This window comes from Lottia gigantea, assembly GCF_000327385.1.
Source record: "Lottia gigantea unplaced genomic scaffold LOTGIsca_74, whole genome shotgun sequence".
Taxonomy (NCBI): domain Eukaryota; kingdom Metazoa; phylum Mollusca; class Gastropoda; family Lottiidae; genus Lottia; species Lottia gigantea.
This window is the reverse complement of record NW_008710478.1, coordinates 1,045,335-1,072,507: the sequence shown is the minus strand read 5'-3', so window position 1 is coordinate 1,072,507 and position 27,173 is coordinate 1,045,335. Positions and strand designations below refer to the sequence as shown.

General features: G+C 33.9%; 3 protein-coding genes across 3 annotated transcripts; 2 read left to right on the top strand and 1 right to left on the bottom strand.

Moving 5' to 3' along the window:
- Positions 1-1,727: 1,727 nt before the first annotated feature.
- LOTGIDRAFT_236081 (hypothetical protein) lies at positions 1,728-8,064 on the top strand (the record flags this gene model as incomplete). Its single annotated transcript, XM_009066242.1, has 12 exons — positions 1,728-2,011; positions 2,185-2,344; positions 2,682-2,852; positions 3,237-3,328; positions 3,570-3,805; positions 4,391-4,644; positions 4,951-5,179; positions 5,442-5,531; positions 5,945-6,162; positions 6,568-6,768; positions 7,140-7,317; positions 7,840-8,064. 12 exons carry the CDS (start codon positions 1,728-1,730, stop codon positions 7,956-7,958), a joined length of 2,232 nt encoding a protein of 743 aa, XP_009064490.1. The 3' UTR covers positions 7,959-8,064.
- A 1,602-nt stretch (positions 8,065-9,666) lies between these two features.
- Positions 9,667-13,803, bottom strand: LOTGIDRAFT_168359 (hypothetical protein; the record flags this gene model as incomplete). Its single annotated transcript, XM_009066241.1, has 7 exons — positions 9,667-9,939; positions 10,333-10,464; positions 10,795-10,895; positions 11,341-11,472; positions 12,257-12,389; positions 12,660-12,865; positions 13,371-13,803. 7 exons carry the CDS (start codon positions 13,801-13,803, stop codon positions 9,667-9,669), a joined length of 1,410 nt encoding a protein of 469 aa, XP_009064489.1.
- Positions 13,804-14,293: 490 nt separating this feature from the next.
- LOTGIDRAFT_168358 (hypothetical protein) lies at positions 14,294-25,987 on the top strand (the record flags this gene model as incomplete). Its single annotated transcript, XM_009066240.1, has 20 exons — positions 14,294-14,332; positions 14,954-15,074; positions 15,534-15,673; positions 16,030-16,131; positions 16,417-16,491; positions 16,639-16,734; positions 17,878-18,204; positions 18,680-18,830; positions 19,318-19,452; positions 19,855-19,966; positions 20,526-20,609; positions 21,240-21,429; positions 21,719-21,845; positions 22,187-22,347; positions 22,710-22,777; positions 23,077-23,224; positions 24,306-24,377; positions 24,771-24,908; positions 25,211-25,308; positions 25,804-25,987. The coding sequence occupies 20 exons, from the start codon at positions 14,294-14,296 to the stop codon at positions 25,985-25,987; spliced, it is 2,568 nt and encodes an 855-aa protein (XP_009064488.1).
- Between the last annotated feature and the right edge of the window lie 1,186 nt (positions 25,988-27,173).

Sequence of the window (27,173 nt, the reverse complement as noted above, 5' to 3'; positions counted from 1 at the left end):
ATGTGTATTTTGTTACTTAAAGTAGTTGTCCCATATAGATCTAACTCTGGAACGTTCAGTTATAAAGTATATATATATTTTGGCATAACAGCCATGAGTATTCTAAACAAGGTAAAAACGTTCACTGAGATATTTTTATCTGGGACGTCTGTCGTCTTCTTTAAATCCTGGTAGCTTAATGTTAAATATATCGCACTGAATATAGCAACATCACTACCAATGCGAATCCCAAGAAAGTGCTAACAGAACACAAAACAGGAACCATTGCTAAGGGGTGGGACGGGGGTAGTGGGTGGGGTGGCTAAAAAGTATTTCTACCTCCGCCATGAATCATACTATACAGATGAAGGCTGAGGTAAGTCTTGACTGACCTCCCGGGTCAAATAGTCTCCCCCTGGGCTATTAGACTATGCTATCAAACACATAATGCCTTCAAATGTTCCGGTAATGTCTAAACCACGCCCCCGTTCATCATGTCAAAACCAGTATTCGGAATACGATGCGGTTGTTGTTTTATCTTTCCCTACCCATTAACATAGATTCTTGCAGTCAAACTGTGTTTGAGGTGGGGATGTGGACTGGCAAGCTCAAAGATCCTGTTATATCCCCAATGTTATTACACTTCTGGAAACTAGGACCCCGTTCCACAAAGATCTTACGATAAGAATTTGTCGTTAGTTTCATTTAGAAATACTACATTTACGACAAAATTTATCGTAAGATTTTTGAAACGGGGCCTAGATGTATAACGTATTCATAAAATCACCCAGCAATATTTGTGCATATAAAATATTAAACGGCTCCTCCAAAACGTTACGGCAGTTTTGCAGCTTTGCACCCAACCCCGCACGCCCCCTCCCCGCTTCATATTTCTAATCATTGTATAAAGGAATTAAATGTGAGCCCGTCTTTAAAATTCTGTGGCCCATACTCAAATCCCTTTCACAATGATTTATGTTATTATGATTATAACGCCACTGAATATGTGAATGATCTAACCATATCTCTGTGGGTCATGTCTTGTCGAAATACCAGGTAGAGCAACGTTTCGTGGAAACATAAAAATGCATACCCTGATTCTACATTTTACTTTTGATTACTAATACACCTTAAAGACATATAGTCGTCTAATTTCTCTCTTATCAGCTAATAGAATTTAAAGGCAGCTAAATATATATCTTTTCGAAATGTAAAGCCGACGATCAAATGTAGATGGATAAACATTCTTGTAGATAGGTTAGGCCGGCATTATATAGTAAAGTGAAACACAATAGAAATGTGTAAATGGTTTGGACATAAAGCTGAAGATGAATGGCTATACACAATACATAATATATAAATACTGCCAAAGCAGGTTAAGCTCATCCTTAAGTCCCCTCTCTGAAATTGAAGTGCACATCCAGTAAGGCTATTAGACATCTATCTATTTTCAAAAACAGCTGAATGTAACAGAGACTTTTCCCTTTTCAAAGGAATGTTCCATGCCACAGGTATGTGTTAAATACTGTTTCCATACTTAATATAAGTGACGAGTTGTCAAAATTGTAAACATATCAAAATATATATTAAATCACTGTGACCTTATTTCACTGTTTAATCCTTCGAGTGGTGTAACATTGTCCGTACGCGTGTACTGTTGTCTGGGGTATCCAATGAAGTAGAAACCGTTGATGTTTCTCTGTTGGATGACGGACTAAAAGCAGCTCTAAGTCACGTCAACAATAGAAATGTGGTATTTTTTATCTCTATTACTGGCTTTGTCAGTATCGTGTGAAAACTTTCCATTCATGAATCCAAGTCTGCCGTGGGAAGAACGAGTGGAAGATCTTCTCGGACGATTAACTTTGGACGAAATACAGGATCAATTGGCTACGGGTTCTGGACCATCACCTAACATCTCTCGACTAGGGATTGGACCGTTTCAGTGGTGGAGTAACTGTGGACGAGGAGATGTGAGGGCTGGGAATGCTACTTCCTTTCCAGAATCTTTGGGATTAGCTGCTGCATTCAGGTACAGTGGAACTAGTTGATGTTACATGTATTTCATTTTATTGACATAGAGCTATTTCATCTTAATGCACTAACGACATGCTCAGTAGAAGGTGGAATTTCCATAAGCCACAATTACTGCTCAGATTTTTTTGGCTAATGAAGGCATGAAAAGATTGATACTGTATTTTTTAGTCCAGAACTATTGTTCGATGTCACCAAGGTTACCGCTTTGGAAACCAGGGCCAAGAACAACTATTTTGAGAAGCATGGAAAATTTGGTATCCATCAGGGGCTGAGTTGTTTCAGTCCAAATCTAGATATTTACAGAGATGCCCGATGGGGGCGAAACGAGGTGAGTCAACCAGTGCTATTCCTACACTTTCAATTCAGCATTCCATTTATTTAAAAGGGGGCTGTGGTTGTATCGTCGATGTGGTAATGTTGATCGATGATTAACTTCCAGATGTTAGAAACGATAGATGCTGTGTCTTGAAAATTCCAGGCCACTTATTCTCAAAACGATCTTGGCGCTAGGATGTCCTAGGTTCTTATCTTCTAACATTGATTCTAGGACATCCTAGGTTCTTATCTTCTAACATTGATTCTAGGACATCCTAGCATTTTGAGAATACGTTGCCAGGTTCAATGCCACAAAAAATTTTAACAATCAATTCTAAATTATTTTATAGGAAACATGGGGTGAGGACCCATACATGGCAGAGATATACGCTCGAGCATTTGTTACTTCTCTTCAAGGAGACGATCCTCGTTATGCTTTAGTTACAGCGACCTGTAAGCATTATACTGCTTCCGGTGGTCCGGATTCATACCCTGAGAATAGGTTTACTTTTGATGCAAAGGTATGTAATATTGTATACTATTCTATAAAAACTGGGTAAAAGCTGATGATAATATTTAAGAGTATTTGCTATAGTGGCAAGAATGTACAGAATGGCATACGGTCTGAATGAAAATTTGAATAGTGCAAATCGACGCTATCAGTGTCCCCAATACACATAAAGGGTTAGAAAACCTTCTTATATACCCGTTTTGTGTGCATTTCCGTGATAGCTTTATATACATGCTAGACGACAATTCAAACTAGAATATCTGCACTTGTTTTACTCTAGATGACAGGTCAAACTCAAGCTTTCAGCTGGTTTTTTTTTCAATACTATATTTTTTTCGATCTCGGCACCACAGTCTGATGAGCTTCATCAATACAGTTTTTGTCATGTCTTCAGGTATCAATGCGAGATTTACAGATGACATTTTTACCAGGGTTTAAGGGGTGTATTGATGCTGGTAGTTACGGACTACTCTGTGCTTATAACAAGTAAGTGCGGTGAGTTCTGTACTGCTGAACAAGGCATGTTAGTTGGTGCCACTTTTGGTATTATTTCACTTTGGCCTCGCCTCGCCCCGTTGAGTTATCGACCTGAATCTTGACAGAAAGGTACTTATATATTTGTTCAATGTCTTCACTGCAAATTGTAGACAAATTTTACGTTTCTTCAAACTTCAATATTCAAAGTATTTTTGCGGATAATAGCACAGTGTCCATCATTGTTTTCAAGGATTAATGGTATACCAGCCTGTGCTAATAAAGAGACATTGAATGATATATTACGGACTGACTGGGGATTTAAAGGATATGTTATCAGTGATGTAGCGGCTATCGAGAACATGATCTTCACTCAACATTACTACAATAATACAGTCGATACGGTGGCTGGTAGCATCAATGGGGGCTGTAATATCAACGCTGCGTCCAACTCTCAACCTAATCATACCAACGCTTATTATTCTATGGGTAAGTCAAATTCGTAACCTTCAACATATATATTGTAAATAGTTGTAACTATTTAAATAAATTTCATCATCATCATCTGTATCTACAGCTTCGCCAATCGCCAAGATTAGCGGAGTCATCAATATGTTCATCATTCGTCGCCACCATGCTCAACATGCCTCGTCATTCGAAGTTATAGCCCAAATAGCTATATCGAACCATCCCCAATAACCATAGTCGGTAGCATCCTGATTTCCATCGTTATCATTGTCGTCGTCGACATTTACAGACCAATCACCATCATCATCTTTTCCATCATTTTCCTCGTCGTCGTCATCATCAAACTTGATAGCCTATTAATAATCATCGTCGCCACCGCCATAATCCTGGCAAGCTTCTTCGATCCTTCATTATCACCATCAATACAATACCATACCATCGTTATCAACATTATTAACACCATTGTCCTCGTCGTCAATCCATTCTTAAAATCCATAATCATTGTCGTGACATCATCCTCATTCGCAATATCACCATCGTCGACACCGACATCGTTTTCGGAGTCATCATCGTCACAAACATCAAAATGGTTGACATCTTTTTCAGTTCAGGCTGTACGAGAAGGTAAACTAACAGAACAAACAGTTCGTGAATCCATGAAGCAAACGTTATATACTCGATTCCGATTGGGTGAATTCGATCCCCCAGGGATGAATCCATACAAAAAATTGGATCCTTCAATCATCCAATCTCCAGACCATCAACTCTTGTCTGTAGAAGCTGCACTGAAGACGTTTGTTTTGTTAAAGAATCGAGGAAATTTCCTTCCGATGAAGCAAACAAAGTATGACAATGTAGCGGTAGGTTTATTTATACTCGTTCCCGAAGTCCAAATCTTTATAATTTCTACTAATTTTTGTGGTGTCGGCATTGGTCATGTTCACTAATCCACAGCTCCTGATAACTTGTGTTGTAGCAAATAGAAGAGGCATTTTCAAATACACAATTTGTTTCTATTCACCGTATCTCGCCTTTCTTCAAAGTATTAACTAATAGCAATTTAACCCAAAACCAATAAATCGAGTATATGAACCTCTAGAATCAAGAGTTTCAAAGCAATCTGTTACCATAAATAGGCCCATGTGGTATTTTTTTCTTTTCTTCAGATCATTGGACCAATGATAAACAATCCAAAAGCCCAGACCGGAAATTACTCTCCTACCATCATGCCTACCTATACCACCACCCCACTGGAAACTTTATCTAAATATTTAGCTCATTCTGTCACATCAACTAATGGTTGTCTTGGTGATAATAATTGTTTACAATATAACCAGACGGCGGTTATTCAGGCCGTTCAAAACTCTGATGCCATCATCGTCTGCCTTGGTTTAGGTAAGGCTGACCTTTGCCTTTGCTTCAAAAGAAGCTTAAATACTGTAGTGTAAACTGTGTTTTATCCTGACAAGGCCTCAGGAAGCGTAATACTGATCACCAAGCATCATTAACGGGCAGCTTTAGTGCTCTAAAAACAGTTTCTCTCAGTTTCTGGCATCAGTGAAGCAAACAAGTGACAGAATCAACTCACAACGGAGGTCTGACTAGGCCTATTAAACAGCTAAAGCTATTGAATGATGATAATCAATTTTGATCACAGGAAATGACGTAGAACAAGAAGGAAATGACAGAAGAAATATATCTCTACCAGGACATCAACTGGATATTCTGAAAGATGCTGTAGCACATAGTAAGTGAGAAAAGTATACATAAGCCTACACAATTTTAAATGCCATCTTCTTCGTCAAAATCATTAAACTTTGTGCTTTGTAATGTTACCGTTGACATCAACTGCACTAGTATCGTCTTCAAGAAAGCACCAGGTCCAACTGTCGAGTGTTCGGGGTTCAAAGGATTGTATAGACTGTTGAGGTTTTCATGTTTTTATGACTTGTATTTGCATCATTCCAATTTCTCGTTAAGATGTATGTTGTGTCTGTAATAATAGAAATGCTTAACCGTATATGAAATCAATATCGCAAATACGTCATAATACGCTCTGTTTTAGTGGGATTGCAAGAACCACCGTCGTTTGACTCTTAAACCACCAATTAATGTTTCCAGTAGAAAATCTATCGTTTTCAATAAAATTGTGGTTTGTAGGTCCAGCGTCTACCCCCATCGTTTTGATAATGTTTAATGGTGGAGCAGTAGATCTGCGATGGCCCGATGGTGAAGACCGTGTAACTTCTATACTGGAGGTGTTCTATCCATCACAAGCTACTGGTAAAGCTGTGTACAATGCCCTGGTGATGGGCGGTGGTAGTTTGAGTGTCCCTGCTGGACGGTTACCTATAACATGGCCAATGAGTGATGATCAGGTAGGTTGAAGTGAAAGCTATGGTACCAATGTTGTACAATGTGTCAAACGAGGTCCTTCAGCCTTTTTCGGTTATAAGTATTGCGCACCAATTTTCCGTCCTTAAAATTCAAGAAAAGCTTGCCGCATTATAGTTAGTGTGACCTATCAGTGTCACCAATACACTTACAAAGGCACGTAGTATTTCTTAAATCAATCATTGTTCGTATAGCTAACATTAAACTGGTAACATCCGTCGCATCTCCAAAACATCCGAATCTTAACAACATCTAGTTATTGGAAATGAACTATATTCATGATATAAACGTCAATAAGTTACATCCTCACATTTCATATGATTTTACTTTTATGCTGAGATTATAGAATATATTGGTTTTGCTTCGAAATAATCTTTTTTATACCACAGATTCCACCAATAACCAACTTTACGATGGAAGGAAGAACATATCGTTATTCACCACCAGAACCTCTCTATCCATTTGGTTACGGTCTATCTTACACCACATTCCACTATTCTAATCTGACCTATTCTGATTCTATAGCAGCTGGGGTCAACTTTACTGGATCGGTTCAGGTCCAGAATACTGGAAATATCGACGCCGATGAGGTAAGTAGTAATATAGCTACAAGTCTTTCAGCAATGAAATAAGAGTCCAATGTGCTTGTGTCGTATTATATTACTTGATAGAATACTGGTAGTAGTAACACAGTAACAACGCTTTCAAATAAACAGCAGTGCTTTGATTGGTTAAAAAAAAGTCATAAGAACGAGGCTGTGGTCGAAAAATATGGAGCCGAAAAATATCATCCTAAGTAGATTGAAACTTGTCTTCCTTCTCTCGGTTGCCTGGTATAAATATATTAACACCGCTTGCAACACACGATGATCATGATTTTGTTTCGTGTCTCACTCGATATTTTCCATTTCCATATGCTCATGCACAGACTTCTCTTCATTTTAAAATGTTCTTTTTCCAGGTAATACAAGTATATTTCTCGTGGAACAGACCCTCAGTACCAGCGCCTAAAATACAACTAGGTAACTTTACCCGTAAGTTGATACCAGCAGGCTCGACTGTTACTGTCCAGTTTACTATACCAGCTAGAATTATGGCTTTATGGGTAGATGATTCTACTGGCTGGAAAATAGAATACGGTAAGTGGTCATATGTTGTATAATATCGTGGTGGTCTGTCGTACTGCTAAACTGCATTGATAAAACCACCTTGCTTAAAGTGTATTCTAGTAATGCAAAAAATATTGGAAAAAAAACTCCACCGCAGAAACCACAGAGCTTTTTAACCAGTTTTCTGTCTGAGCTGTAATAGTAAAACCTTCTCGCTTGAAATATATTCTATTAATGCACAAAAAGACACAAAATATACCCATACGGGTGGGAAAACCGAACGCTTTGAAATTTGTTTCCAGTTATCCATTACTTTTGGGTACATTGCGATAATGAATATATATATATATATATTTTATCAGAAACCTCTTGTCGGTAACATGAGATCAAAAGAAAATATATTCCTGTTACTTCAGGACCTTTCTCCATCCGTAAGCCTCGAATCTTACAGAAAGAATTAGTCATTGAAAAGATGCACTCCAAGCTTAATGGGCGTTCGAAGAGAATCAAAAGTTTTTCAAATGTTCTAATCAGAGCACTTTTCTCTTCCAGGAACGTATAATTTCTATGTTGGTGGTCAACAACCAAACCAGAAGAAAAATGTCGGTTCAAATGTACTGAAAGGATTCTTTACCATATTTGCAGATAAATATTTAGGACGATCTAGATAGGATAAATTCTATATGGCTTGTAATAACGGCTCTGTAAACTGTCCATTTTGCTATGATTATATTACCCCTTAATTTGATCCAAAATAGAAAATTTGCTCCGATCTTGCTTTAAAAGTTATTTCTGAACATGTGGTCGCCGTGACGCATTCTGTCCAGTAAAGGGCTATTGTGTTATATGCTAGACAGTTTTGTCCGTCCAGTGAGGCATTATATATACATATTACACGGTAGTGTAAATACACGGTCGCTGGTTGCGTAATAAAGGTGGTCGGTTATCAGTCGTTAATTACACTGAAAACTCGTAGGGGGGATTTTATTGTGGTCGCATATTGAAGGTGATTGCTTTATAAAGGTGGTCGCGTGAGCAGGATATACTGTATAGGAATTGAAATAACGGGAAAAACACCTGCAGAGTTAAAATTTGGTCGAGACAACGGCTATCTGACTGACGATAAATATTTAGTGCCTGCTGTAAATGTCTGAGATTTGATTGATTGTTCAAACAGAAGGGCAATATTCTTAATAGATATCAGTCCAATCTACGACCTGGAAGTACGGTTGATAATTCCGAAGGCATTATTTCGAACCCCGGAACTCTTTTGAATCACCACAGTTCCCAATCTGCCATAATGGAACTATTCGCAACCAAATGGCGTTTTTCATCTCTTCATCGCGATGACTAACAAAGTATAATCTGTAACGAGCATAATAATTTTATTGAAACCAGATGTATGAATGTATATATATACAATGATAATGTAGGGTGACGATTACAAGGTGATGTAAATAGGGAAAATATACCAATATCCACAATATGAGATATAGCGTCTATTTATAAAGATCGATCCGGCTTTCTGATAAGATTTACAAGAGCTGCGTATTATATTCACAATTATACAGTACATGCATCATCAAAATATAATATGTAGGTGAAATTCCAAATCACATTCCTACGAATTCCGTACTGTATATTTTCAAAATGGTTCAGTTGATAATTGCATTTCAACATGTAAAATATACAATATTTGAATTATAACATTCAAATAATGGGAATTAGTACAGTCACATCACAATTTGTGTTCACTGCAATTGAAGTACATATTAGAGGTCATGTGAATTGGTCTTAAAAGTTTAGGATTTCAAGCCATTTAGTGACTCCTGAAAGAAGAAGCATCATGTCCCTAGGGTTCTCAAGGCCTCAAAACGTAAATATGGCAAAATATATATTCCAAGATATGATAAATAAAACCTTCACAAAGTCAATACATTATAAACTTATATCGTTAATTATATGTATCCAGTCTCCTGACTTTGAGTTCAAAATTTTTCACTTGGAAGGGTAGTATGCACCAGCTTCAATATAACAAAATAATGTTGAAAGTTTTATCCATTTCTGATTATATATTGTAAAATCATTCTTGGTTTTTTTTAGGTTGTTTTTTTTTAACTGTAACATTGTAGAATCAATCAAATTGTTCACCATAACATTCAGTTTCAACCTCTGCTTTCAAACTTTTTAAAGAAAAATTGTCTCAAAATATCAAAAAGTAAATCAACAGATACTGCTAATAAAAGTTCCTTAACGAATCATTTGCCACAAAATAGATCACTTTATTGTTTAGTTGAGTCAAGCGAATTTGAGACTAGCACAAAGCTATTGCATTTCGGTCAAATTGTCAAACACACAAACAAACTCAAATTTTTGCCTTTATTCCTTTTCTTTATCAGAGTCGGATTCTTCTCCTTCCATGATTTTATCAATAGTAGCAGTGGATGAGTTATTAGACCATGTGACATTATAGGTCACTTTATCATCCGCGACCACAGTCACCGAGCCCACTTTATTATCTTGATGTAATTCAGCCCGGGCTTGTGCTAAAGCCTGCTGTACAGCTATATCTCTTTGGGCTCTCTCCTCCATGACAACTCGTGATAAATTCATCTGGGCTTCAATTCTCTGCCCATTTAAAGCTTTTATGGCCTGAAAAGAAATGAAAATAATTCAACAATAGAAATTTGAGATCAAATCTTGGGTCAACAATTTTTAGAATAATATTTCATCAAAACTAAATGGGAAAAATTGACATAATCAAAATTTTGATTGACTAAATAAAACTTTTGAAGTAGCCATAAGTCCAAATGAAACGACAGGGACTTGCCATTTGATAGGGCAACGCAATATGAAAGGTTCCACATGATACACAAGCATAGCATGGTATGCCATTATTGTAATGTATCAATTCTCAACATAATGCCAACACAGGAAGGATGTCAGCTTGCCATATAAAGTGCTGTAGATCATCTAAATCACTCACACAAGCTTGCTTGATAAATCAAGAATAAAGAATAGGAAGAAATCTAAATATTTCCTCACCTCTTGTTTTTCTTTCTCCATCTGCATCCTAAGTTGTTGTAGTTGACTTTCTTTAGAGAGTAAACTATGTTGTCTAACTTGGTCTATCATAGCTTTTAACTGCTGAACTTGTAATAACAGATTATTAGCAATCTAAAATTAAAAGAAAATGTCAGTGAAGGTATAGTTAAAAATATTGACAATTTGTCAATGAAAATATGTGGGATAGTGAATCACAAAGTAAGGCAATATGACAGCCCATTTGAGGTGTCCCTGTCCCCTTTTATTGTTATCAAGAAACAGGTTTTGTGACATGCGTGAATTGGTCACAAATATCATTGTTGACATAACTAAATGACAAAACTCAGTTTCCAAAAAAGGTGGAATTTTACATCAAAAATATAATATTTATTTTTTGTGAAAAAGAACCCAGGTTTCACAGCATGTCTATGGGGTTAAAAATAATAAATATAACAAACTAACCTCTTCTAACTGCCACCAGTTTTTCTGTTCTGTAACATCCATGGTAACAACTTGAGCTTTTGGAGCTGGTGCCAGAGATATTGGGGTCATCACCACCGTATCTGAAAATTGGTTATCTATAAACTCATTAGCATATCATGAAAACCAATCAAAATACTGTCAAACTTAAACTATGGTAAACCAAATTCAGAATATAGTGACCAAGAACTTATAATCAAGTACATTTCAATGTTGTCAACACAGATCAAAATATTTTGTCTGAAGAGACTCAAAAATGAAGTGAGAGTCAAATTTTCGATTTATTTGAATACAATTGAACAGAAATTTGATTGAAAAAACAAGCAAATTATTTAATATGTTTATTTTACTCTCCATACGAAGTTGACAAACTATTTCTGAAGGGTGAGCTACTAGCCAATCCAGCTCTACTGGAGCTCTTACTGCAGCAGGGCTCAAAAAAAATAAGATGTTTTTATATTTGGATAAGGATTAGGGCTAAGAGGATGAAAATGACCTCAGGAATAATGAACTAATTCAAATACCAACCTCCTGTAACAAAATTACCAGTACCATCAGCAGTAACTATTTTCACTGTATTATCATCCTGGGCACTCATCTGCATCTGTTGTGATACAGGTCTAGTGACTGAAGTACCACCATTACACATTGACACTATTACTGAGAATAAAAAAAATGGTATTAACAAAGTAGATTTGTGAACAACACTTAAAAATTTCTAAATTGTTCCATCATTACGCCTAGACACTATTACTTAAAATACAAAAATAAATCTATAATATAAATTTCATACATATATAAGATTTTGAATATCATTTTAAACAGTAAATATTAAATTGTGCAAAATAAAAGCTGTTAAAGGGACAGGTGTGCCATATTGGTGGGTTGATTTTAGTCCTTGAATAGATGTAAATAGTTTTCAGAAGTACTAGAAATGCATGAAAATCACATAATTTCTTTTAAAAATACTTCAAACTAGGAATTTTACTCGCTATTTCTATAAATGTCTTTTCTATATATCACAGAGTATATCTTAAATTAATGAGCCGCTATTTTAACATTCATGGATTTGAAGGCTCAAATTTTGAGCCGCTATTTTAACATTCATGGATTTGAAGGCTCAAATTTTGACAGTTACTGATTAGCTCAGTTAAAAAATTTCCGTTTCTGAGACTAAAGTATGATTGGTCAAAAAAATGGCCTTCCTGTCCCTTTTAATATTTTTCTGAATCTTTCAACCAAGTCATGAAGTAAATTAGAAGAATACATAGCTCTACCATTTAGTATTTTTTTAAATAGTATAACATTGGTGGCTCACTAATATTGTGTCAAAACCTGCCTGCACACAATATTTTATATGATCTTAAACATTACAATCTAAAGAATAACACTTAAGAAAGAGTACAGCTATGATTCAAGGAAAAAGGGAGACTAGATAACCTACCATCTTTGGTTAAAGGAGAAGTATTTGACTTTATTGAACCAATTCTAACTTTTTTAGGAGTTGGTGATAAGGGACCACTTTCACTTTCTTTTTTACGTCTTTTATAAGGTACAAATAATCTCACAGGACCTGTCTGAAATACAATAAATTTAATTCAGTTGAGGAACAATGTCAATTTTAACGAACGGTTTATTAAAGCTTAATTAATCAAATTGCTATTTCTTAAAAAAATTTTCTTAGTTTAAATCCTATTACAAAAATTGTTATTATAATCAAGAAAACAGACTCTACATGGTCTACATAATGTTAGTTAAAAATAATGTCATATGCAGCTGTGTAGAAATTCTTTTAGGGAGAAAAAAAAGTTGTAATCTTATTTTAGTTAGATTGATAGTGTTCTCACCACTGTTTCATCATCACAACAAGAAGCACAAGTACACGACGTAGCATGGGCCATCAATAAACCATCTTCTAAAACACACTGTAACGTTCGACCACCATATCTTATACTTCTCTTCCAATCTTTACTACTAGCACGACCGGCTAATGTCTCAAACTCATTAGGTGTATACCATTTATTATCGTACTTAATACATTTACCACGACCACCTGAAAATAGTCCAATAGTCAAATTGATTATCTTTTGAGGTACTGGTACATGCCAGGGCTGTACTTTAATTGATTGTATTTACCACAGAAACACCGGCCAAAACGCCTAATTCTCAAAATACTTAAAAGATTTAACTTGATTGTCATCCAGTCTTATCATTGTTCAATTAATAAAATGAATTTATGACTGTATTCTTTAATATCTAGATTTTATCTTTTAGTATTTTCAACATTGATCTTGGTGAAGGAGCTCAATAAGTAATAATCTTGGGGGGTAAAAAGTGATCCTTTACCTTTCTTGACGTAGGCTACATTAGACCAAAGTGTGGAACATAAGACTATTCGGGTATTTGACTAATAATCAGTAGCTTTTGGGAATAGAAGATAGAGCCCTTTATAGACAACAATTTCTGCAGAAATGAATATCCCAAAAACTGCCTTTAATTTAATATCATTGGCATTAATAGACCTATAATATTTTTTATTTAGGATTTAGATATCACACCTGAACCAAATTTATCTTTATGAAGTTCACCATTTAAGTTTTTACATCTAACAGGTAGAAACATTTGATGTACAGATTCATCCCATTGGTATTTGAAGCCCCTTTCTTTACTTAAAGGGGTTGCTGGGGTGGGAGGGGGCAATGGAGTTGTTGGCGGATTTTGAGCCCCTGTATCAACTGTCAGTGTGTTATCATGAATGACAATATGCGTTGTTTTTATTCCCGCCTCTCTCAACGATTCGGCAGATATTAGTCCTTGCGATGTCGCTACATAAACTTGGTCGGGTGTCAATTCCTCGCTTGTTACAGCTTGAACAATTTCGCCACCCTGACTATTCACATCGTCATGTTCGCCATCAGGTTGTTGATGATCGTCTACGAATGCTGAATCGTCGCCGTTCGGAATGTCCTCGGCAATGTCAACTTCGGTCATGTCGGAATCCGTGAAATTAGCATAAATATGTACAAAATATAACTCTCAGACGATGATTTTCATAAAATACTACACATTAGAGTGAATCTTGACGATCCAAACCACTAACATATTTGTTTACAAACGAATAAAAGTCGAAAATCAAAATGTAAAAATGTTATCGGGCATTTCCGTTTCTTTTACGTAAAATGGCGGAAAATCGACCGGAGACAATTGCTAGTCGCGGTTATCTAGTCCTAATTGTGATTGAAATATCTAAAGCAAATTTTCTGTCCTGACAACCTATTCTATCAATTAACAAAAATAAGTTAATTGGAAAAATCATTGGACCGAGCCAAATTCCTGCCCCAACTACAACACAATATATGAGCTAAAAATATTGTGTGCAAAATTTTATTTCCATTTTTATTTTCATCTTTATTTTCATTTTTAACTTCGTAGAACTTGTTCATTTAGTGCGGACTAGTTAAAAGTGAAAATGGCGTGAAGAATGACTGCGATGCACGTTGTTGGAAAGTCAAGCTTTCCTGTAAGCCCATTTTTAAAATAAATGATTAAATATAGGCATTATCTGATAGTTGTTATGCTGATCTTTCTGGTCATTTTTAATCGACGCTCGAGAATTTTCGAATTTCATCCAAAATTAAAGTTTATTTTCAGAAACATAAACAATTCCAAATTTGTTGCTTGCATCATAGTAAACAAGATCTGTGTCGATTTTTTGCCACAATTACATAACCTAGCCTTTTCTGGCATATTAACAGAAAATGCTTGAAAGTATGACAGTGTCACTTGTGTCATTAGCTGACTAATGTCTCCTTTGGAAAGTTGAATACCCAAATAACCCATGTCCTAAATAAGTACGGTATTAATTTAAAACAAAAAATGTAGATCTGTCAGTGTCAGTAGTTGATAGGCCTAATAAAAGATGATAATGCCTTCCAATATTGTAAAACAGTATCTAATCGGAGGGTTTGGTGTTAATCTGTGGTCATATGATGCCTAACCTAAGGATAAAGTTCTGCGATCTATTAAATACAAGCTTAAAGTGTTGTATTATTATAAATTGTAAAGGCTCTATCCTAAATAAGATGAGAAGAGTAAAAAATTATGACATACCATGTCTGAGAAATCTAAGTTATATTTATAGTTAGTGGGAGGCAAAGGAGATGCTGCCACTGTAATAGAAGGAAGCCAGTTAATGTCAGCCCCTGAAGAAGAAGAAGATTTTGATATTTTAAATGATGAAACTTTCGGAGATGGAGTGGATGGTAAGTGTTGATTCGAAACACATGAAAATAAAATTAGGATTTATTTATTTATATATTCAAAGACTAGACCTGCTTTCATTAAAATGTACAGAGATAAGAAAATATAGATGAATAAATATGTAAGCTTGGGAAAAGAAAATGTAATTTTTGAAAAACTTTATAAATGTTAGATATTTTTCCTTTTTAGGATCACTCAATGGTCACAGTGAGCTCAGAATTTAATTTTTTCTAGCATTTTACAATTTTTTTTCTGTCAATTATATTTCTGAATGCTTTTTTAATTGGTTTCCATTTTCATCAAAACATTTAAACCTAATTACATATTCATTTATCAGACCAGCACATGTAGGCCTTTGAAAAGAAAATGAAATTTTGAACATTTAAGTAGCTGGATAGGTCTTTTTCGTGTACATGGTTTCTCTTAATTGATATTTCATATTTTTCCTAAATTTTCTTCAGATGGATATGACTGGGAGGAAGAACATGAGAGAATGGCGGAAGAAATTGATTCATTCTCATTCGGTGATTCGAAACATAATGGAAATAAAACAACAGACTCTGGATTTGATACGGCAGAGAAGAGCTACAGAACTCAGGAAGTATGAAATATTAAATTTGAATATCTATGTTTGAATGTTTTCTTTTCGTATTAAATTGTCAACTGCACCTAATTGGGAAAGTGATCATTGAATACCTTGACAAATTTTGAGAATCCAACTTAGTAATATTAAGATTGTGAACTTATTGTTCAGTAGCTATAGACTAACAGTCCAATCATTTGACATTATTGTAAGTGCAATACCGCAGATGTTTAAAACAGCACCTTTGTCTAACTAATGTTAGAATTAGATACCTGAAACAAAAACTTATTGTGAAAAGAGGTGTATAAAAGCAGAAAATAAACCTTGGATGGGTATTGTCACTGTAAAGTGATTGTATATATTTTGTTCTACAGGAATACCTAGAACAAAGTATCAGTCAACTGGTAGTAGATGATGAAGATGAACTGGGAGATCCGGCCATCTTAAACGCTTCTAAAAACAGACCTATACCTCAGGTGAGCTGTAAACCAGAGCAGCTGTTTTCAAATGTTAGGTGTAATGATTGAATGAATTCAGAAGAAATCGAGTCTGACAGTCTAGTTGATTCCTTTGAGTAAACCTTTGAAAAATCTCCACTTAGTAGGCATGTAATACTAATCTTTATTATTGTTTCCGCCACTAATCTGACTAGTCTTCTCCCAAGGCTTTATACCAACCATTGGATGAAGGCTAAGGGATTCATATTATGGAATGTGTAAGAAAAGAAACAAAATAATTGGTCTGTTAATGTTTTATTTCAGAGTCATCATAAAACATGTTTAGAAGATTTATTTGGTCCTTCCTCACCCCCGGCTTTCCTTGATACTGAACACCTTGTAAGTTTTTTGAAAATACCTTTTATGTTTCTATTTACAAGAGGTGGAGTTTTGTGAAAATTCAATTAAAAAGAAAAAAGCTCAGTTATTCATTGGCAAAGCAAGAAAAATAAAATTTTACTTAATGAATATTGACATCTCTTCTAGGTATCCCCTACCAGTAAAGATATCTGGAGAGTTTCAAGGGCAGAAGAAGAAATGAACAAACAGAGAAATAATGCCAAACAACAACCAAGATATACTGTAAGTTTATATGGCTTCATATAAACCAGTGAATCCAGTGACATTGCACTATATATAACATCACAATATAGACCTGTGTGATATTATACTGTTTATGACATCACAATATAGACCTATATGATATTACACTGTTTATGACATCACATTATAGACCTATATGATATTACACTGTTTATGACATCACAATAAAAACCTATATGATGTTACACTGTTTATGACATCACAATATAGACCTGTGTGATATTACACTGTTTATGACATCACAATATAGACCTGTGTGATATTATACTGTTTATGACATCACAATATAGACCTGTATATTACACTGTTTATGACATCACAATATAAACCTATATGATGTTACACTGTTTATGACATCACAATATAAACCTATATGATGTTACACTGTTTATGACATCACAATATAGACCTGTGTGATATTACACTGTTTATGGCATCACAATATAAACCTATATGATGTTACACTGTTTATGGCATCACAATATAGACCTATATGATGTTACACTGTTTATGACATCACAATATAAACCTATATGATATTACACTGTTTATGACATCACAATATAAACCTATATGATGTTACACTGTTTATGACATCATAATATAGACCTGTGTGATATTACACTGTTTATGACATCACAATATAGACCTGTGTGATATTATACTGTTTATGACATCACAATATAGACCTGTATATTACACTGTTTATAACATCACAATATACACCTATATCATGTTACTGTTTATGACATCACAATATAAACCTATATCATGTTACACTGTTTATGACATCACAATATAGACCTGTATGATGTTACACTGTTAATGACATCACAATATAGACCTTTACTGTTGTGATGTCATTTGATTATTGAAGCACAGAATTGATGATCAGTAAACATGATTGCTGTGTTTCCACCAGCTGTTTATTTTGTAATACACATAGTTTTTCTTTTCAGATTTTATACTTTAATTAGCTGTATTTCTTTAAGGTTGTTTAAGATATTAAGATATTTAGCATATTGTCTAAATACTTTGAATTTGGACTTTATCAAAATGAATTGTGTATGAACATAGTTAGTATTATTTAGTACCAATTTAATCTGATTTACTATATTCAAGGTACCTACAATAATTGAAAGAAGAAACATCATCCCCCAATCACCAATGATACCCCCACAAGCTCATACTCTAGAAGAGATAGAAAAGAGAATGATGACAAAACCTAGAGTAGTGACTGCCGAGGAGCTGGAGAGACAGATGAGAGGAGATGCAGCTCCCCGTAGTCAACCTCAGACACCACGAACTATGCCTAGTGGAATGATGATGCCAGGACAACAGTTTACCCCTCCTGTACCTATTCCCCATCACCCTGGTCAACCTGGTATGATTCCACCCATGCAATCTCATCAGTCACCTTATCAAAGACAAGCCCCTGTTGGTTCTCATGTAAGTTAACCATTGGTTCATTTTGACTAAAAACCAAACACTTTGGCTGCTATTTAACTATCATGTCTGGATGCAGATTGATAATCTCATAGATTGATTAGGGAAAAATTAGTGATACAAACAGGCCTGGCCTAATTTATGTCCCAATAAAGATATTATTATTATTAAGCATGATCTAGAACTTAGTAGGCCTGGCGATATAATATCTGTAAACAGGGTATAGGAAATTATATCGTTACTAATATTGCCTGATTGAAAAATACCGAAATACTGCCATATTGGGATATATGGTAGTTATCAAGATATATCGTCATATATAATAAATAGATACAATGAATTAAAACATTTTCTTGGATCCCTGAACCTATTAGCAGAAAAAACCTACTGGTCATCCCACTAACCAATAACAAGCATGTCCAACAACCCACTGGAAAAATTGCAATTCGTTGTATTATTCATACATTATTTATTTCAGTTACCACAAGGATTCAGTCCTATTGCACCTCTATTTCCTGATGGCCGAAATTCACCATTACACCAAATGCTAGCAGGTCGTATCACCCCTACTGGACAATTACCAGGCAATATGTCACCTATACCTCATATTGCTTCCAGACAGTCACCAGGTAGGTTGTACTCTTCTATGTGGGCAGGGTAGTGGGAGGAGCAATATACCTCATATAGCATCCAGTCAACCTGTGTAGCAGTTGAAGTAATTTGTAGAACTGCATGGCTAATAAAGATATGGCTTCCTGGCATGTTTGTCACAAAATTTTGCTCCTAATATTTGTCACTAAATGCTACTGTTCATGTATTCACATTGCCCACCATTGTCTACATCAAATCATATCATGTGTTGTTTGTTTGTCTGCATGTTAACTTGTAGTCGATTGAAGATATTAGTCACATCCAAGCACTATGAAAAACAGAAGCAAGTGCAGTTTATATTATTTTTAAGTTGAAGTAGTTATGATGAATATATATAATAAGTCTGTCTTGTTTTAAATACTATTTTCTATACCAAAAAAATAAGTAGTGTTTGTTTTGAACTAAACCAAGATGTGCACTAATATCTTTGCTCGGCTATTAATAACCTATGTCTGTTTGTTTTAGTTTTAGGACTCCACTCTAATTCACCCATGGGTCGTTCAGTGACCCCACCCCATCCATTACGTATGTCCCCATTGTCCCACTCTCCCCTACAGAATCGTGTTATGTCATCTATTAACCATCAACAACTCATCATTGGTAGGTTTTAAGTTTTTTCATCTCATCTGTCTGTGTTCAGGATTTTTTTGTCAGAGTTAACCTATTCTCAGATATTCTATTTATGGCCATGACCTTCTTGGAATCACAATTTTGCAGTTTTCGACAAATTAGGTACTTAAAAGGATAGAAGCATCTAATAAATCAGCTCTAACAAGACAGTCTCACCTTGCCAAGTACTTTTTGTAGAGAAATCTCCACAAACTTGGCCATGTTTGCAATAGAATTATCAGATGGTTGTCATAAAGTAGTGGAGTTCCCTTCCAGTATATTGACTTACTTTAGCTCTTATTACAATCTTTCATAGAAATGGCCTTTAGATAGATTTTCATACATCATGATTAAAATAACAGGAAGCTTTATGGACTTTTTTTTTTCTCCTAGGAAATGGAATGAGTCCGAATAACAGATTTAATCACAATGGTATGAATATGCCTCAAGGTCCTAGAGGTCAAGGCCATGTACCAGGTCAATATGGCAGCCCAGCTGGTCCTCGGTAAGCTTATTTATCCCATTTATTTTGATTTTAGAGCTGTGTGTGTATTGCAACTAAAAATCTTATTGTGATGCATTGCGATACACATCATTGTATTGTAATATGTATTGCGAAATGTCATTGAGTTAATATTTCAGCTTTTTTATTTCAAATTTGTGAGCTGCTTAGGTTCTGTAATGCTTTCCATCCTATTTAAACTGTGAGAAATAATATTTATTTGCTTTCATTAAATAGTAAGTGTTCTATAATTCCTAGAGATTGTTTGTATTGGCCAACACAAGAAAATTGAAACTTGGGGAAAATCAATGTTTTACCAGCATTTCTTCAACATTATTTCAGAAATAGAGGCATCAGTTTTCCAATTTTCAGTCAGACGTCTGATGCAATCAGTGTCCTCGATACACATCAAATATTTAGAAAACCTATTTACAATCTCTTTTATAAAGAGGTATAAAATGTTCATATCTATAATATTTAGATATGAAAGGCCTTTTGCTATATAATGCAAGTATAATGAAATGATTGTTGATCTTGAAAGTCGTATTTATTCTTTTTTCAGGATGAATCCTCATCAACAGTTCAATGATCGCTATGGCAACAATCAATCAGCCAGTCCTGGTCGTAATCAGTTCAATAAAAACCAGTAAGTTATCGACCTGCAACCTCATCTAGGCTTTGGTTTAGACAAATTCCCATCTTGTCCACTTAATTTTAATTCCATTATTTAAAGAGAGGAGCATTGCTCCAGCTTCAAAATAACACGAATTGTTCAAACACTAATTTCCTTTTGTACTCTGAATTATCACTTTCCTTGGTTTTTCTATTAATTTCAATAGACACAGTTATCCTTGATTAACAGATGATATTTCCTTATAACTTTTTAAAAAGATGTTCTCCATAATTATATTTATTATTAAACTGAATATTGTTAAACTGACGAAGTCATTTATGTATGTTTGTGGCGTGACCAATAAAGCTAGTGAGACCAACGTTTAATTCTTACATTTATATTCAGATACTTTTATTAACACAATTTTCAATATATGATCAGTTTCTTGAATTTACCACAAATCTTAGATTGCGTCATTGTTGTACTTTGATGACATCATAGTATCACCTGACAAACTAAAGTTTAAAGAAAAATAAACGCCAGTTTGTCTAACTGGTTCATTGAAGGGAGTGATAGTAGAAATGTAAATATTTAAGAATATACTAATTAGATTGACATATACTTTCAGCTAGATTTCTAACGACTATTATGATTTTGTTGCAGACGTTTTCAAGGCCCGAACAACTACAGGGATCGTCAACAGAGACCCTATAACAACCAACGTGATCGGGAAAACAGATCTGGGGATGATTTCGCTGGCTTGATGACTCAGAGGGAAAAGGACTGGATAATCAAAATTCAACTGATGCAATTACAAACTGAAAATCCGTATATAGATGATTTCTATTATACGGTAAGACAGTTAACTTATTAGTTGAAGTTGTAAAGTTGTAATCTTTTCAAACAGTTTTCTAACAGCTTTATTGAACAAGATGTAAAATTATACTTCATGAAAAGTAACATTAATTAAATTGTGTATCGAATGGTCTGCTTTGAGTTTGTCCTAATAGTGAACTTCAAGTATGCATAGGTATAGCCCTTACCTTCCTCTAAAAAATAAAAATGGGAATTGATATGGCGACAAATTCAAACAATTTTAACTAATGTGAACACAATTCAATCTTTTGAATATTTTTTCTTAGAATTTTACGTTAAATAAGAAAAATAAAGAATTACGAAGACAGCAGGAAGAAAATGGAGTGGCAACTGAAGAACAAAAACTAGTGATACCCCATCTGGTGAAAATAGAAACTAAATCATACGCTCCTAGTAAGTGGGAAATTATTAGTTGATTAGTTTTCATTTTATATGTCTATATCATAGATTACTCATCCAATTCTTTTATTCTATAACATTTTGTGTTTAGTCGTTTAAACTGTTCAGATAAATACGAAAGACATTTATATATTTCATGCTGAAAATATTTGACAAGCTTATGATAAAAATGGCTTAAGGCTTTACAGTTCAGAAGTTGTTTTCAATATTATTTCTTTTCATTTTATCGTCATTGAAGTTTGATTTAATTGCATTAACTCTTCGTGACTAGCTCTTAGTTTTTAAAACATTAACATAAATTATAGTTCAAAGTTATATTGTCTGTTATCTTTCAGCTCAATTTGAAGGTTCACTGGGTCGTCTGACAACAGCTAGTGTTCACAATCCTCGTCAGATTATTAATGTAACACGAAGATCTTCATTCAGTGGAGATGATAGTATGAATGTCAGTAAGGAATTGAGGAAGATCCGTCAGCTACTCATGGAGATAGAAAGGGTACGTATTTATTATTTAAATCATTCAGTTAAAAAAAAGTGGCCTAATTTATTATCTGATATTAAAAAACTACAGGGATGCAGGCTGAAAATAGGTCAGTTGTCGAGTAACAGCTTGATTCAAGTTCTGTTTTTATATTTCTTAAGTCTTTATTAAATGAAAGAGATTTATCACATGCATCATTGACAGGTAGAAATGGATGAGAAAGATAGCAACATACAGCCCAGTAATCCCAGACCCCTAGTTTAGCAATCAAGGGTTTAGGTCAGTGAGATCTTCCCTGGTTCCCAAACACCTTCAATTTAGCAGTATAAGTGCCTTCTAAGTAGAATATTAATGAAATATGATGTTTGTATTTCCAGGGTTATAATTTATTATTAGATATTGATGATATTGAAAAACAAGTGTTAGCTTTAACTGAGGAAAGCAGGTAATATATTATTTATCAAAATTAATCTTCAATAAATTTAATAGGTTGACTGAGATAGCTTTGATCAACTGGTCATTGTAAAAACAAAAAAACACTTGTATCATTAAAATTCATGCTTTTGTAGTTCTAGAAAATTCTATTTATATACATTATTTGGGGGATATTGTTTTGATATGTAAAATCCGTCTTCATTAGCCCACATGGTGCAGAAAAGTAGGACGCAAAACTCAATTTCATTTCATTTTCATTTTGAAATATGAAATAAGATCAGTGAATTGCATTTCTTATATTTATTCCAGGAAACCGTTATATGAAAATAGAAGTGAGAAAATAAATGAATTATTTAATTATGTTGTAAATATTGAAACTCCAGATAACTTTCAGCAAATATTATCTGTTAGAAAAGGTAGAAAATTGGTGGCACGTCTCCTTCCTCTACTTAGCTCAGTAAGTTGTAGTTTAAATTAATCACTTTATAGGATAGATACAGTTGATATTGTCACAAACACAAGACAATATTATGGAATAACACACTTTCTTTAATATAATCCTTTAGCCACATAGGGTTGAAATCATATTAAATAACAGAACACAATTTTATTGTATACTCCTTAGCTTTATTACACACTACATTTCAACAATCTACATTGCCATCATCATGTGAAGTGAGGAAATATGGTACCAGAAGGTATCTATATACACAAAAAATAAACAATAGCAACAGTTAATTAAGGATTTAGTATTAAACACATCACATTTCAACACAAATTACACGTGTCGTCATCAGATGAAATATTTCTACATGTCCTTCAAGTTTTATAGTAAATATTGATTACTTCATTTGCATAAATGAGCATGGACATATTATATTTACCTGTAGAAGCAGATGTTTGGTTTTCATACTGATAGTGATACAATTTGATGAAATTTCACTATAAACTAGTAATGAAAATATGAGACCATTATATTAGAATTGGTCCTGGAAAGTATAGTAGAATAAGATATTTTCAAGTAAACATAATCCTAAACAAAAGCTGTCCACTTGAATTTTTGGGAATAATAAATAGGATTGAAACTATACATGATAGACTTAATCCTTTAGCGACATTTAGGATTAGAGATCACATTAAATAATGTTATTTAATGATAGACCTAGTATTACGCTCATTGCTAAATTACCTCAAATTAATGTGACATCTTTGTGTTAATGTTAATCTGATTAGATGTGTACAAACTATACCTGTAAAATTAGTGATTAGGGTGATTGTAGAGTAACAAGTTACTATTCAATATAAGGCACTGGTACAGGGTTAAAGTTATGTTTACAATAATTGTGATAATGTAAAGCATTGAGTTAGTGTGTAGAGGATTAATAAATGTGAGAAATATAAACACAACTTTTAGACCTGGCGCTGGCTAGGGTGATTGTAAATTAGTGATATTGAATTGAATAGGAATGATGTTATATATTATGATATATCTCTGATATCAAGTCTAATAATTGTATAAAAATATTTGTGTATTTCAGGATCAAAGTGAAGTATTAGTGTCGTTGATTATATCTCATCTACCAATTCTTGTTAAAAAGGATTCAGAAGATGTAGGTTTATTTATATTCTTATTATTTCACCATTTATTTGAAATAATATACTGTCCAAATTTCTATGGACTCTAAGACATTCTACACAAATGACATGCAATTATAAAATTTATTTTGAATGTTTGAAAAAACAAAAATTAAATTTCAATCTTTGTGGTGTGAGAGTAGAATACTCAGTGGAAAATGAAAAATTAAAAAAAAAATGGGTTGAAAGCTAATTTTTACGTAGCAATAACTATGTGGACGACAGTGATGTGATATTTTTAACATCTATGTGCCAAGATAAACTGCCTAGGTTACCTGTAAGTGGAGGATTTTCATCAAGTAGTTAAAAACCTATGAATTTACACGAAGGAAGGTTTGCTATTGACAGAAAACATGTCTTTTTTTTAGGGTACAAGTCAACTGTGTAGCTCTGTCAACAGAGCTATTGGTACCAGCAGTCTGGATAATCTAATAAAATATGTTGATTATATTGAGAAACAATATCCAGTGGACAAGAAATCTCTTCAAGCAGTTCTTCAGAGCAAGGTATGTATCTCAGTCACTTAGCCGCCTGCCAGCTGAAAAGGTTTTATTGCCTCTCATTGGAATAACAGTTTTGACAAGAAGATCAATATAAATATAGGCTTTAAACCCCATCCAATTGAAGCATGGTTCAAAAAAATGTTCAATCAAAAGAAGTAAAGGTAATTGTGCTGAAATGAAACATATATTGTGTTGTATAGTTTGAAAAGTTCATTAGCTGTATTTCTAAACTAAAATAAATTTTATTAGATCATTAGTACTTGGGTTTATTATTTTTATTTTAGTTTGTTTCATATCTATTTCAGTTGGGCAGTACGATCTTATGTAGTTTATTAAAACAAGGGGAAATAATCTATCAAAAGACTTCACCTGTAGACATGGACAACCAGTTACATACATCATGGTATGTATTGATATTAATTCTTTTTTTTCAACCTATTGATGGAGGATGAGAATATTTGAGGGTGTTGTGCTATGTGGGATTATAAATACAGTAGAAAATAGAATTAACAAGCTATATGTACTTTCATAATTGCCTAAAGGGGAAAATAGAGGAAAACTTCTTAAGAGAGGGACTAAACAGCTAAAAATAGAAGTAACTTCTCTTTTCTACAGTATCAATGATAAACCAACATACTACACGCTCAACAATCATCTATTCCTACATTTTCTTTTTCTTTCTATATGAAATTAGCATAACAAGGTGGGCTTCATCAAGGCTATCTGGAAATAATTACTATTAATTAGTCTAAATCTTCAAATAGCATACTTCAATTAAAATTTGAATATTATTAAATTATAGTTATTTGAAGAAATATCTCGTAGAGTTATGAACTTCATGCAAAGCATGTTTTATTCCTTTGCCCGTTGATGTCTTACTTTGACCGCATTATTTCAGGTCTCAGTTTGTAGAGAAGTTTGTGTCCAGTCTAGCAGAAGTAAAGTTGGAATTTATAGCAGTACCTTTACAACGCCAGCCCTCTATCACTAAGCACATAGATAGATTTATTAACAAGAAACAGATAGCTAGCATAGAAGATAAACTAGCAGTACTTACTACTTCTGTCCCAAACCAATCCTAGCCATATATACATTGTTAATATATCATAGCTCAGCATCTATTCTCTTAATAGCTTTACCAAATACATCTTTCATAGGATATTCTGTTACTGTACAATTGCGAGTATAATGTGCACATATAATGCGCAACCCTTTCTTAACCTCAAGTTTATCTGAAAAACCATAAATGATGTTATGGATGTAATCGGGGATTCTTTAATGAATTGAGCTATGAAAGGTTTGTGAAAAATGTACCTGAATTCTACAGTTTAGACTGAAAAATTTGCAATTACATATATTTCATTTGGATTTGGACTGGCTCCATGGCATTTAAACAGAGTTTTTTTTACTAAATATGACTTTCATTTTTTGCTTAAAATTCTTATTAAAAATTATATTTTAGATAAATTTCAGGTACAAAATGAAAAATTAACTTTTAGTCTTTATTTTTGTTTATTTGTCCTGATGTTTGTCGTGAAAATTCCGTATCAATTCTTTGCATGTCTCTATTCTATTGTAAAAAACATGTAACTTCTAATAATTTTTTTCTATCATTTTAAGGTGTGAACATAAATATTCCCAACTAATTTTTCTTCAATTTCACATGTTATTTTATAGGCACTCTACTTAAATTATTTGTAAATTTAGAATTGCTTCTCAATTAACAGCTGATCACAGATTTCTAGAATTATAATGTGGCATTGGACTGGATTGTGCTTGTATACTTTAAATTGCTTTAGCTAGAATAGGACAAGTATTAAGGTGAAAGGGCTAGAGATAAGGGTATTGGGGGTTGGCATGTGAGATTATGTAGTATTTATGTATGTTGTTACTAAAATAATTAAATATGATTAATTCTATGAAACCACATTATGTAATTTGAAAATGAAAAATGTTTAATGAAATTTTTGTATCTTCTGGTGAACTTTGACCTCTTATATCAGCTGGACTGTTACTATGGTTACTTTTTCCTGATATTTTTGTATAGAGTTGTCTCTCTTTCAATATGTTAATCTAATTTGTAAAGCTCAAAATGCGGGTTTAACTTTGTGTAAATAGAATAAATTTGATAGGAATGTATCTGTCAAAGATTTTCAAAGAGGGACAACTCCTCAATCCTTAATGTATGTATCAAGGGTTCTTTCCCCTTTTGTCTTTGATAGTCTCTATCATCCAGATAATATTTTCACTTTCTAAATTTGTATGAGA